This window comes from Phyllostomus discolor, chromosome 13 (assembly GCF_004126475.2).
Source record: "Phyllostomus discolor isolate MPI-MPIP mPhyDis1 chromosome 13, mPhyDis1.pri.v3, whole genome shotgun sequence".
Classification (NCBI taxonomy): Eukaryota; Metazoa; Chordata; class Mammalia; order Chiroptera; family Phyllostomidae; genus Phyllostomus; species Phyllostomus discolor.
The window spans coordinates 41,248,120-41,260,034 of NC_040915.2; the positions used below are offsets into that span (position 1 = coordinate 41,248,120).

At 55.6% G+C, this 11,915-nt stretch overlaps 1 protein-coding gene across 4 annotated transcripts in view; it reads left to right on the plus strand.

The window, feature by feature from the left end:
* Positions 1-10,406, plus strand: part of GOLGA3 (golgin A3) — a 32,855-nt gene extending 22,449 nt beyond the window's left edge. For 3 of the 4 annotated variants that reach the window (XM_028503577.2, XM_028503578.2, XM_036014495.1), the window contains exons 13-24: positions 311-574; positions 1,511-1,605; positions 1,966-2,182; positions 3,602-3,745; positions 4,221-4,418; positions 4,853-4,969; positions 5,242-5,381; positions 5,910-6,042; positions 6,235-6,357; positions 6,954-7,118; positions 7,940-8,103; positions 8,678-10,406. In XM_028503577.2, the coding sequence (XP_028359378.1) occupies positions 311-574; positions 1,511-1,605; positions 1,966-2,182; positions 3,602-3,745; positions 4,221-4,418; positions 4,853-4,969; positions 5,242-5,381; positions 5,910-6,042; positions 6,235-6,357; positions 6,954-7,118; positions 7,940-8,103; positions 8,678-8,897 (1,980 nt within the window). In that variant the 3' untranslated portion in view covers positions 8,898-10,406. The remainder of the gene's footprint in view (positions 1-310; positions 575-1,510; positions 1,606-1,965; positions 2,183-3,601; positions 3,746-4,220; positions 4,419-4,852; positions 4,970-5,241; positions 5,382-5,909; positions 6,043-6,234; positions 6,358-6,953; positions 7,119-7,939; positions 8,104-8,677) is intronic. The other variant, XM_036014496.1, reaches the window with a different exon arrangement.
* The last annotated feature ends 1,509 nt before the right edge of the window (positions 10,407-11,915 follow it).

Here is an 11,915-nt window from a genome sequence, read left to right on the forward strand (position 1 = left end):
CTATGAGTGTTTTTAAAAAGATTTTATTTATTTATTTTTAGAGAGAGGGGAAGGGAGGGAGAAAGAGAGGCATAGAAACATCAGTGTACAAGATACGCATCAATTGGTTGCCTCTTGCACACCCCCAGTTGGGAACCTGGCCCGCAACCCAGACATGTGTCCTGACTGGGAATCCAGCCGGTGGCCTCTTGGTGTGTGGTGTGACACCCAGCCCGCTGAGCCTCACCATTCAGGGCCTGTGAGCGTTTTTGTGTAAGTTGCGTGTCCGCTGGGGGCCCCACCCGCCCTGGCTGCAGCTCTGTCCTGGCAGGTGATGATGGAGGCCTACCGACGTGACGCTGCCTCCCGAGACCAGCTCATCAGCGAGCTCAAGGCCACAAAGAAGAGGCTGGACGTGGAGGTGAAGGAGCTGCGGCGAGAGCTGATCCAGGTGCAAGGGGACAAGAAGTCCGTGGAGGCGGAGCGGGCGCGCTTACAAAAGGAGGTGTCCCAGGTCCAGCAGCAGATGGCAGCTCTCGAAGGACAACTGGACTTGGTGCAGCGGGAGCGTGATGAGATGGAGACGCACCTGCAGGTCTGCGGATGCGCTGCCTGAGAAGGCTTGGCTGTTCGGGCTCTCGTGGGGCTGGGGCAGGGGGGCATACAGCAGTGAGGGCGACAGGTACCTGCCGGCAGGTGACATGGATTTGAGTGCAGGAAGAGAGTCGGCACTGTGGGGAGACCCAGGGGTGACCTGGGTTTGAGGGACAGCAGGGAGCGCCAGGCTGCAGCGGCTGCTGCGGCCTCTGGGAGTGGGAGCTGGTGAGCGGTGTGGAGGGCCAGCAGGAGGGAGGTGCACCTGTGCAGGTCTTGTGGCCAAGGGTAGGCCAGGGTGCGAGCAGGAGCTGGTGTAGATGGCCGTGCTGCGAGGGCCCAGGGTGCCTGAGAGGGCAGGGAGAGCGAGACCTCAGTCCAGGGCCCTGCTGGGACTGCGGGGTGTTCCTGAAATGACATATGCGCGTACACGTCAAACCAAGGCTGTTCGGTGTGTGAGGCCTTTGAAGTCTCAGGAGAGGGCCAGGCAGGGTGCAGGTTGGGCAGACTGACTGGGGGCCGCAAGCTAAGGGTTTTGGGAAGGGACAGCGTTAGAGCCGTGAGTGCGCAGGTGGAGCTACTGGAGTGGGGGCCTCGGTGTGAGTCATGTCACAGACGTGCTCAGGGCAGCGAGAGGGGCTAGGAGGAGGCTGAGCCTCCCAAATTGGTTCACGTTCGCTCCCATGGGTGCTGGGGAGCCCAGGGGGAGGGGGCCCCTTCCCAGTGTTCCCTCCATCGCCATGACACAGACAGCAGGGGCACCTGACCTCTCTGACACGGTCCCTCATAAAAGTGCAAAGTTCTCTCCCAGGACCTTCAAAGCCCACGTGCTGGAGGCGGCTCTGAAACGGGACCACGTGCCTGGGGTGCGTCCAGAATCAGGCTGCCGAGGCACATGGGGCTTTGCTCTCACTGGTTCCTCCTCCCTCCTTTGAAGTCTCTGCAGTTTGAAAAGCAGCAGGTGGCTGCGCTGACGGAGGCGAATGAGGCGCTCAAGTCACAGATCGAGGAGTTGCACCAGGGAGCCGCCAGGTGAGTTGGGGCCTCACCCTTTCTGTTTGTATTTCCATTGGAGTTGTGTGTCTTGCTCTTGGTGGATGCTAGCCCCACCCCGGCCCTGCCCCAACACATCCCACACATGCACACCGGCGCTGCTTATCAGCTGTGATTTACTCATAACCCTGTGGTCGGGTTCATTGTTTCGTTGGTTAGGAGCCTGTGAACAGCTCCAGGAGGGGCCAGGTGGGTTTGAGCACAATGATGGGCATTGTGGGGCTGCCAGCACCGGCCACATCCACGGGTCTTGGATCTGGGGGTGCAGGATCAGGAGAGGTGGAGTGGGGGGCAGGTATGGGGGACTTAAGATAGCCTGTTTCCTCTGACATGCCCCAGGGCTATCACCGAGCAGAAGCAGAGGGTGATGCGTCTGGGCTCGGACCTGAGCAGTGCTCAGAAGGAGATGAAGAGCAAGCACAAGGCCTACGAGAGCGCTGTGAGCATCCTCAGCCGCCGCCTGCAGGAGGCCCTCACGGCCAAGGAGGCAGCTGAGGCCGAGCTCAGCCAGCTGAGAGCCCAGGAGGCCGGCGGCCCCAGTGACCGCACACTGCACGTGGGTACTGCGTCTGCTTTGGCCCATCACGGGTGCCCAGGGTAGGGATGTGAGGGGGCGGAGTAAGTGTGTGGGCAGCAGCTCTCTAAAATTCAACACCATGTTGATGTGGCCAGGGGTGGGAGCTGCGTGCAGGTCCTCTCCCTCAGCCCCTGTGGACCTGTGGGGCCGTGGGGTCTGCTCGGACACTGGACAGTCCTCAGGCGTGGCCCACAGTGTGCTCACCACGCTGGCTCCTTCTTGCCCCTTCAGTGTCTGGGGAGCATTTTTGTGAGCAGTGTGAGTGGGGGCTGGTGAGGGCTCCAGTGCCTGCGGGGCAATCAAGAAAATCTTTCGGAGGAGGTAGTACTTGAGGAACCAAGGTGTTAGGGTGGACAGCTTGGTGTCTCAGCGGAGGATGGGCCTGTGTGATGTGAAGGGGTCAGGGTGTGTGTTGAGCAGACTGAGGTCAGGTAGGGTGAGACCTGCGACTCTCTTGTGGAGGGATGGTGGTTCCAGGGGAGGCTGTGACAGGGAGAGAACGGGAAAACGGGACGCTCGGGTCCATGCTGGCATGCGCCCACATCCAGATGCAGGTGGTGGCGAGCGGCTCTGCTGACAGGGGGGCCTTATCCTGGAGGAACTGGGGAAGGAGGTCCGTGCTGTGAGCCCAAAGCCTTTGGCTTGTAGATTATTTTTAAGGTCACGGTTGGCTGGCAGCCCTGAGCGTAATGGAGGATGGTGGCAGGCGGGAGCTCCCACTGGGGAGTGGGTGGGCAGGGCTGAAGGTATGACATGAAGGCTCTCAGACTTGCTGGGGACGCCTGCCTTGGGCCTGACCATTTTTCACTTTTGCTACTCAGAGTAAGTCTGCCTGAGTAAGTTAGTTCACACTTTATGTATTACTCTCCAATTTAAGGCATTTCACTTCCATTTAGTCATTGCATTCTCAGGTGAAGTTTGTTTCTACAATCACCTGCACTTATCATAGGGGAAAATTTATTCAATTACAATTTCCCTTCCACTGTAAAACATGTCTGGTTTTTTCATTTCTTGGCTTATGCAGTAGGTGGGAAGGTACAAAGCCTATAGACTCCACCCTCCACTTGCTGTAGGAGCTCAGCCCGAAAGCCACACACAGAAAGTGGGTTGTGGGCAGGTCATTCACCTTCCTGAGTCTGAGTGGACAGTCAGACCCCTCATTAGGAGGCTCAGTGGAGAGACAAGCATGAACAGCACCTACACCACAGCGGCAGCAAGAGTGTGTATGCACGTGTATGTGTGCCCGTGTGTGTGTACAGTGGTTAGTTACGTCCTGCTGTCAGTGTGGTCAGCAGCCTCTCGGGTCAGGTGACGCAGGGATACACAGGAGGGAGGTCAGCACGTTCCACGGCCATACTGAAGCCCACGACTCTGTCCACCTTCCTGTCCTGCTGTTAGGAGAGAATCCAGACCCTGGAGTTGGAGCTGCAGACTGTGGGCCACAGCAAGGTGATGCTGGAGAAGGAGCTGCAGGAGGTCATCGCGCTGACTAGCCAGGAGCTGGAGGAGTACAGGGAGAAGGTGCTGGAGCTGGAGGACGAGGTAGGTGAGCTCGTGGTCACGCGGCAAAGTATATGGGCCACGCCGCTCCACTGCGGCCCTGGTGCAGACATAAAGGACCCTGGAGCATCAGCCTGGCTGGCCTGTGTGCTGAACCTGACTGCTCTGCACTCCACACCCGTCCGACCACGTTTCTGGATCTTAGACCGCCCAAGTGTAGACTCCCCCCACCCCATGCACGGTAACAATAGCAGCTAGCAGGACATGTCCGCTGCCACCCATGTGGGGGGCGTCAGAGGCCTCGTGGCAGCTATGCTCCTGCTTGTGATGCTCTCGTTGCAAATTCCAGGGGGCGCAGCTCAGGTGGGCTGGACGTTTAAAGATCGAATGGGACTGACTGTCAGTCAGGCCCTGGGTACCTGTCACTGTGTTTTATGTTGGCTGTTCTGTCCCCAGTGGGTCACAGCTCCCCTGACCAGAACGCATGACTCTGTAACATCACTGGGACTTGTTTCAGCTTCAGGAGTCCAGGGGCTTTAGGAGGAAGATAAAGCACCTTGAGGAGTCAAAAAAGAAGTTAGCTCTGGAGTTGGAGCATGAGCGAGGGAAGCTCACGGGCCTCGGCCAGTCCAACTCGGCTTTGCGGGAGCACAACAGCGTGTTGGAGACAGCGCTGGCCAAGAGGGAGGCTGACCTTGTAGAGCTGAACCTCCAGGTATCAGGCTCAGTCGTCGCTGCTCCTGCAGGGGGAGTGTGACACCCTCCTCACATGTGCACATAGGCCCCGAACTGTCCCGTCACTGAGTCCTGGGAGGGCTGGGGGTGGGCAACTCCTGCTGGGCCAGGGTGGACCCTCACTACGTCAAGGCAGTTGCTTGTCTGTAAGGGACCAGCAGGGGTCTTGCTCCAGACCCTGTTCTCGGTTCAGGGCTCCAAAGCTTCTGGAGTTCGGGGGAGCTGGGTATTTCAGGGGTGTCCTCCTGTGGCCATCAACAGCCTTGGATTTTCCAGCCATCAGAGAACTCACTGGTTTCTGTTTGGCCCTGGTCTCCCATGTGGGCCACCACGGTGGCCTGTGCTCTCTCCTGGGCTCTATAGGCTGTGGCATGGTGGTCCTTCCTGACTGGTCCCCTTGGTGCCGTGCTGCAGGTGCAAGCCATCATGCAGCGCAAACAGGAGGAGGACCGCCAGATGAGGCACTTGGTGCAGACCTTACAAGCCGCCCTGGAGAGAGAGAAGCTGGAAGTGCACAGCCTCAGGGAACAGGTGTGTGGCCACCCTCCGACACATCCACCGTGCAGCCACGTGCAGCCTTTACAGGGCGCGTTTTCAGTGTCTAAAACTGAGCACCTTGACACAGCCATTCCCTCCAGGAACTTAATGTACCAGTGCCTTTTCTGACGTGTCCCGAGCACAGAGGTGGCATCAGGGCCTGGGTGACAGTGGGATCAGGAGAGCCCTGGTACCCATTAGGACAAGCAAGGGCAGAGGGGATACTGCTCTTGCCTTGAACTCTGCTGAGGCCAGTGTCCTTCCAGGTGGCTGCGGCCAAAGCGGAAGCAGGGCACAACCGCCGCCACTTCAAGGCCGCCACCTTGGAGCTGAGCGAGGTGAAGAAGGAGCTGCAGGCCAAGGAGCTCCTGGTACAGACACTGCAGGCGGAGGCCGACTGTCTCCAGTGAGTATCCACAGGCAGAGGGCCAACTGCCACAGGGTCCCCACCGGGGCTCTGCCCCATGTCCACCTAGTACATTGCACACTCTGAGGTCACCGTGTGAGCAGGCCTGGGAAGGAGAAGATGTCTAGTCTGTCTCAAGAAGTCTGTGCTTAACCCCCATGTCACAGTCGCCATGCTGCCGTACCCTCTGCGCCCTCCCAGCCCTTCATCGACAGTGGAGAATCCTGTTTGGGGGACGAGTCCTGAGGGCTATGCCCACCTCTGAGGCTCACTGTCAGCTCCGACGAGGGCAGCCTCGAGTTGTGTGGGTTCAGGTCCCTGTGAAACTCTCCCCACTACCATAACCCCAGGGGGCTTGTGAGGCTCAGTCGAGACAGTTCATCAACCACCCCTAGAGGGTCCCTGCCCAGAGTGAGCAGCACATGAGCCCCCACCCCCCAGGACTGGTCACACAGAGCTGACACATTTGGGCTGAGGGGTCAGGTGGGCTGCATGCTGTCATTGCATCTGCCGTGTTCTCTGTGCCAGGCGTCAGGAGGGCACACGTGCCCAGGAAGTCGCACAGTTCCAGGCAGAGCTGGCAGAGGCGCGGACGCAGTTGCAGCTGCTGCAGAAGCAGCTGGATGAGCAGCTGAGCAGACAGCCCGCAGGAAACCAGGAGGTAGGCAGGGCGGCTCTGCTTTTGGTGACAGGACCTGTATGGCTGGACTCGGCTGCTTCCCTGCCTGCTGGCTCAGGGACAGTCATGTGTCTCTAAGTGTGGTGTTAAATAAGACACAGACATGGAGTACTTCTTGTGCAAGAAAGCCACTGTGAAATTCTTTTGCTTGTGTGATTTTTTTCCCTCCTATAGATGGAGAACCTCAAGTGGGAGGTGGATCAGAAGGAGAGAGAAATCCAGTCCCTGAAGCAGCAGCTGGACCTGACTGAGCAGCAGAGCAGGCGGGAGCTGGATGGGGCTGAGCAGTCTCTGCAGGTACTGGGAGCACAGCCGGGGGTCATCGGGCAGATTTCGCCTCAGACAGCCAGGACATGGGCAGCCACTGCTCCCACCACATCAGCGATGACAGTGAGACCACATTACCCCATTTCATGGACATGTCCGGGTCATGCAGCAGGTGAAGGCCAAGGACACCAGAGCTTGGTGCCACACCTGGGCTTTGCTGCGAAATGCAGCAATGAGTGACACAGCACATGTGACACATCGACACGCTGGTGCCTGGAGGGTGGTCCTGACTGCAGAGGGTTTGGGAGCATGACTTGTCTGTAGCAGCTCTACTGGCCCCCAGGACCGACTTTCACTCTTTCTCCGTAGCTGAGCATGGGATTCGCACTGGGGACTTTGGCTCGTTGTGGGTGTGGTCAGGGCAGCAGTGAGGGGGTGAGGGCATGCGGGATGTAAATGGAACTGCCAGCATCACAGGCTGGCCTGCCGGGAGGACCTGGAGCCAGGCAGGGGCACCTACGACAGTCAGCACCTTGCTGTGTCTCCTTAGACTCATGACACGCAGACACCTTGGCAGCATTTCAGATCTTTCAACTGTGAAAACTCTGTGACTTGACTTCCCTTAGAACATCAAGTCTGAGCTGGAGATAGTGCAGGAGGACCTGTCCAAGACCCAGAAAGACAAGTTTGTGCTTCAGGCCAAAGTGTCGGAGCTGAAGAACAACATGAAAACTCTGCTGCAGCAGAACCAGCAGCTCAAGTTGGACCTGCGACGCGGCGCAGCCAAGACGGTGAGCGGGCTCTGGCGGCAGGAATGGGAACTGCAGGCCTTTGCGGGGAGGTGGACGGGGGCTGGGGGTGGGGCGGTGGATCTCAGACATAAAACTGTATTTGACCCCACATTCAGCAGCCCCTGTGTGAAATGTGGAGAATTCTGCATGGACAATAGTCCTAGTATTTATTTTGGTGACTTCCAGCAAAATGTTTGCTTTTATTTATGAGTTCAGTTATCATGTTGTTGACTGGGCATTATAAACCAAGTGAGGTCATGGTTTGCTGTGTTAAAATCCCTAGTCCCTTGGTGCACCCAGCTGAGACCAGCTTGGGCCCTGAAACCCCAGGACCCCGAGGCTGTGGTCACAGGCCCCTCTCAGATTGTCTGCGTGCCTAGCATTTGTTTCTTCTCAGAGACATACTCACATGAGCATACACTCATGGTTTCCTGGTCAGAGAAGTGGCACAGATTCAGGATTTCAGTAGCATCAGCATATATCTGTGCAAAGTCTTTACACTTTGAAGTGTTAGAAAGGGGAGTCATCTGAGTTGGAAAATTGACTTAATTTCTTAGGGAAACTCAGAGTCAGGGCTGTGATCTCTCGTGGAAAGTCCTGTGTGGGAGCTCACATTTAGGGCTTGGCTTTGTCCTGAGGATCCAGGACTGTGTGTGTCCATTGTGTGCAGCAGGGAGGTTTTCTCTTCGGCCAACATTTCTTGAGCCCCTGTGGCTGCTAGCTCAGTGGATGCAGACGACTTTACATACCTTCCCAGGGCCGTGTGGAGCGGAGACAACGGGGCAGGCAGCAGACAGCTAATTATATGCTTTTATGAACAGAGGAAGGAACGGAGAGGCGAGGCCAGCCCTTCCAGCCCTGTGACGCCAGTGAAGGTCCCTGACTGCCCGGTCCCAGCCTCGCTGCTGGAGGAACTGCTGAGGCCCCCTCCCGCCGTGAGCAAGGAGCCCCTGAGGAACCTCAACAGCTGCCTCCAGCAACTGAAGTACGAGGGGCTCTGTCTCATGTTGCTTAGTTTCTGAGTCATGTGTTGAGCTTGGCAGAGTCCCTGTTGCAGCACTGAATGCCCAGCCGGGGCTGAGCAGGTCTCTGTTAAGTGGGGTCACATTGTAAGGTGAGAGTTGCCTGCAGCTAAATAACCCTGAGAAGCCCTAAATTACCAGGTCCTGAGCCCTTCAACTCTGTTGGCATGAGGCTGATGTACAGAGTGCATGGCCTGGTGGGGACCTCTTTTTTGGACCCTGTAAGGGAGTCTGCGTGTGAGTCTCTTGGCTCCATCCTCCTCACGTCCCTGAACAGAAGACTATGTGTGGAGCCTCATGGCCTGTTGGTTTCTACACGGCACCAAGAACAGTGTCGAGAGCCCCTTAAGTTCTGTGTCCCCCATCGCTGTTGCTGGTGTAGATAGAGAGGCTCCTTTGGTCCCTGAAGGTGCCCGAGATGTGTGAGCGAATGGCCATCCAGCTGAAGCCTGTTAGGCTCCACATCCATCGTGGAGAAGCAGTGGCATCCTGACTCGTCTCTGACTGGCCTTCCCACCTTTCTCCCTGTGTCCCCAGGCAGGAGATGGACAGCCTGCAGCGCCAGATGGAGGCACACGCAGTCACTGTGCACGAGTCACTGTCCTCGTGGACTCCAGGGGACCTCGCCGCCAGCCCCGCTTCCCCAGGTGCCCATGCCAACCCCGGAGGAGACACAGAGCCACCGGGTCCCAGCAGGGCTCCCACAGAGGGGCTGGGAATGGCGACCATGGAGCATCCCCATCCCGAGTGTGTGTAACTGTCCGGACGGTCCCTCACAAGGTCATGTGTCTGACCGAGCTGTGTCTTTCAGTGATGGAGTTTTAAGTTTTGTGTTTGCCTTTACAAGGGGTGAAATAACAGAGCGGATCACAGCCAGCTTCCCACAAAGTGACCAACCCTTAAAATCCTGGGTGAGCTTTTGGTGACAGTGTTGGAAGGTCTCTGAGGGTTACATGTGGAAGCGAAACCTCACGAGTGACATAAACGTGGCTTTGCAGCCGCTGGTCCTGGGGAACCTGGCCGTGGGTTCACTTTTTCACTCCCTGTGGGACCCACTACGAGCTTCACCTCCCACGGAAGTGAAACTTTATTTGCACCTTTGGTTTTTATTTTATTTTATTTTTTCCTAGCCATCCCACCATAGGACGTGTATGTAAATACTGAGAATTATAACCTAATCTTTAAAAAGTATGTCCTCATATTATTTAAAAATGACCTAAATTGTCTGCTTTTTGATTGCCTTTTGAAAATCTGCTGTTAGGAAATAATGTACATGTAGGATTAAGGGATGTCAGAAAATTATATTTTAAGAAACGTAATTATTTTATTTACCTTCTAAAACCAAATATTCTTAGACAAAGAGCATTCTTTCTAGTTTTTGTTTCACTTTATTTTTGAGTGTCTTTTTCCTTGGTACAAGTGCATGATGTCCACCTCTCCAACCCAGCCCTGCTTGGCCTCGCCTTGGTCATCGCCCAGACAGGCCCTGCGGTCACCAGGGGCACCCAAAAGGATGCCATGGTCCCCACAAGCTGGCCTGACGTTTGAGGTCTGGAGAGAGGCACAGGTCAGGTGGGTAGGCGGGGCTCTAGCCCAGGTAACATGGCTTCTGCAGGCTGCACCTTCTGTGCTCTGGGTGGCAGTGAGCACCAGGACCTGTGGTCATCGGAGACATGCTGGACTGGGTGGTGACGGCCATCAGGAGGTCCACAGTGCTTTAACATCTTATCTGGAGCGCAGTGAGGTTCCTGGAAGAGGCAGGTTGCCCCGAGGGGAAAGGTGGTGAGGTCCCCATGCTCTCCCAACGTGGAAAAGCCCTGTTTGAAACCAGGCACCACGAGTGCGTGAGGTTTGCCTGTACACGTGTCCCACCCGAAGCACACCGGCAAAAACGGAAAGACTGTGGGACTGGAGGGCTGTAAGCTTGTCCCCAAGTTAGCTAAGAAAACCTAAAATAGTTATTGTAACAAGTTAGAGAACAGCGAGGTGGGTGCACGTGCATCCTGTGCAGATCTGCTGCTCTGAAGGTGGAGTGACGTGTGTGCACACCTTGAGTCTCCTCTGTGGAGAAAAGGGTATTTTTGAGCTGTGCTCTCTTATAATATGCTGTCAGAAGGTTCATTGATAAAGTTGTATTAACACAAAGATGTTTATTGTTTAAAAAAGGTTCCCCGGCAAGTATTGGGACTTCTAAACACGTGTCTCATTTGTACAGGGTCAATCTTGAAACAATACTTGAAAACTCATTATAAATGTATTCTGCTTTCCGTAATAGTTGGAAATCATTTTTGAAAAAAATGTTTTTGTACCATCAGAAGAGAAAGATGATAATTGATGTTGTTATTTATTTTGGCTGCATTACCCTTGTTTTAATTTTAAAACCAAGAAATGGCACTCAGCCCCAGATGCTGTGGAAGGCCTGCCAGTCACCCCTGTGTCCTTTCCCTGACGAAACACGAACTCTGAGTGCGTCCAGCAAGGGGAAGCCGCTCTGTCCTCAGCCCCTTCCCTGGTCCGTGTGCATGTGCGCCTCTGCACGCGTGTTCTCTGGCTCCTTGGCCTTGCCCTGTGCCACCTTCATCTGCAGTTCCCACCCTCCAGTCCAGCCAGCGCCCAGCCAGCCTTGGGCTGGGATTCAAGAGCTCATGTGGTGTCTTCTGGGGGCTCCAGCTTTCTTATCTCCATGGGACTCTGCTGTCACTTCTACCTCCCGATGTGTGCAACATTCTGTGTGGGGACAAGTGGGAATTAGGAACCTCCTCGTGAACACCAGCAGTCGTGCCTGGAGCATCGGGAAGGACGGGCTCCCCGTGGCGTTGCATTGGTGTGTCTCTTTCGTCCTGTGTGCGAGTGCGCCGTCATGCCCTCACCCAGAGAATGTGGGCTCGGACACCTTAAAATCTCATTACTTGTTTCTCTTAGGTTGCAAAAAATACTGCGTTGAGATTGTCACTGATTTCTCCACAACATGTATCAGGCAGATGCCGCAGATCGGATAGGTTTTGTTCTCCAGGGTGGGGCGAAAGGAGGTTCCCAGTTGCTCGTGTGCAAACTGACACAGTACGAACACAAGAGTCACCTGTTTGCTGTGCTCACGACTGTAACCCCACTTTTGCCCCGCCCCACATCTGGAGCGTCAGCTTCCCTTGGGGTGTAAAACGTGCCCTTCCTGTCCCCGGGTCTGGACGGCAGCGCCCACCGGGAAGCCGGCCCGTGGCCATGGCACTGGGGAGTCTCACGCAGCCCCTCGAGGCTTAGACCTTCCTTGGTCTGGGGCTACTGCACAGTCATTGTGACATTCATTCCTACTTCATGCGTGTTCCTTTAACAAAAGTGTGGTGTGTGAATATTTCTGGCAGCGACAGGGACCAGCGTGTCTGAAGGGAAATGCCCCTTCCTGAGAGCCCCCCGAGACGTGGTCGGCACTGGGACGTGTGGGACCCTCAGCCTTATTCACACACGCCCAGTGAGCACGCCCCAGGCGAATCTCCTGTGTGGTGGTCTCCGGTCAGCAGGGTCCTTGGGCACTGTCTGGGAGAGGCTAGAAAGCTCAAGAGACGCTTAGCCACTTCCTTCGGTGAGACGTTTCTTCCTTTGATGAGACATTTCTTCATAAAACAGACTCCTCAGGTGGGGGCAGTTCAGGGGGAAGGTGTCACCATGCACAACAAATTGTAACTTTAAAAAGCATGTTCATTTTTTCTTTTTATAAATTTCAGCGTGCTTGGGAATTCTTTGAAATCTGTGCAATAAACTATTTTTTGTTACAGATTTT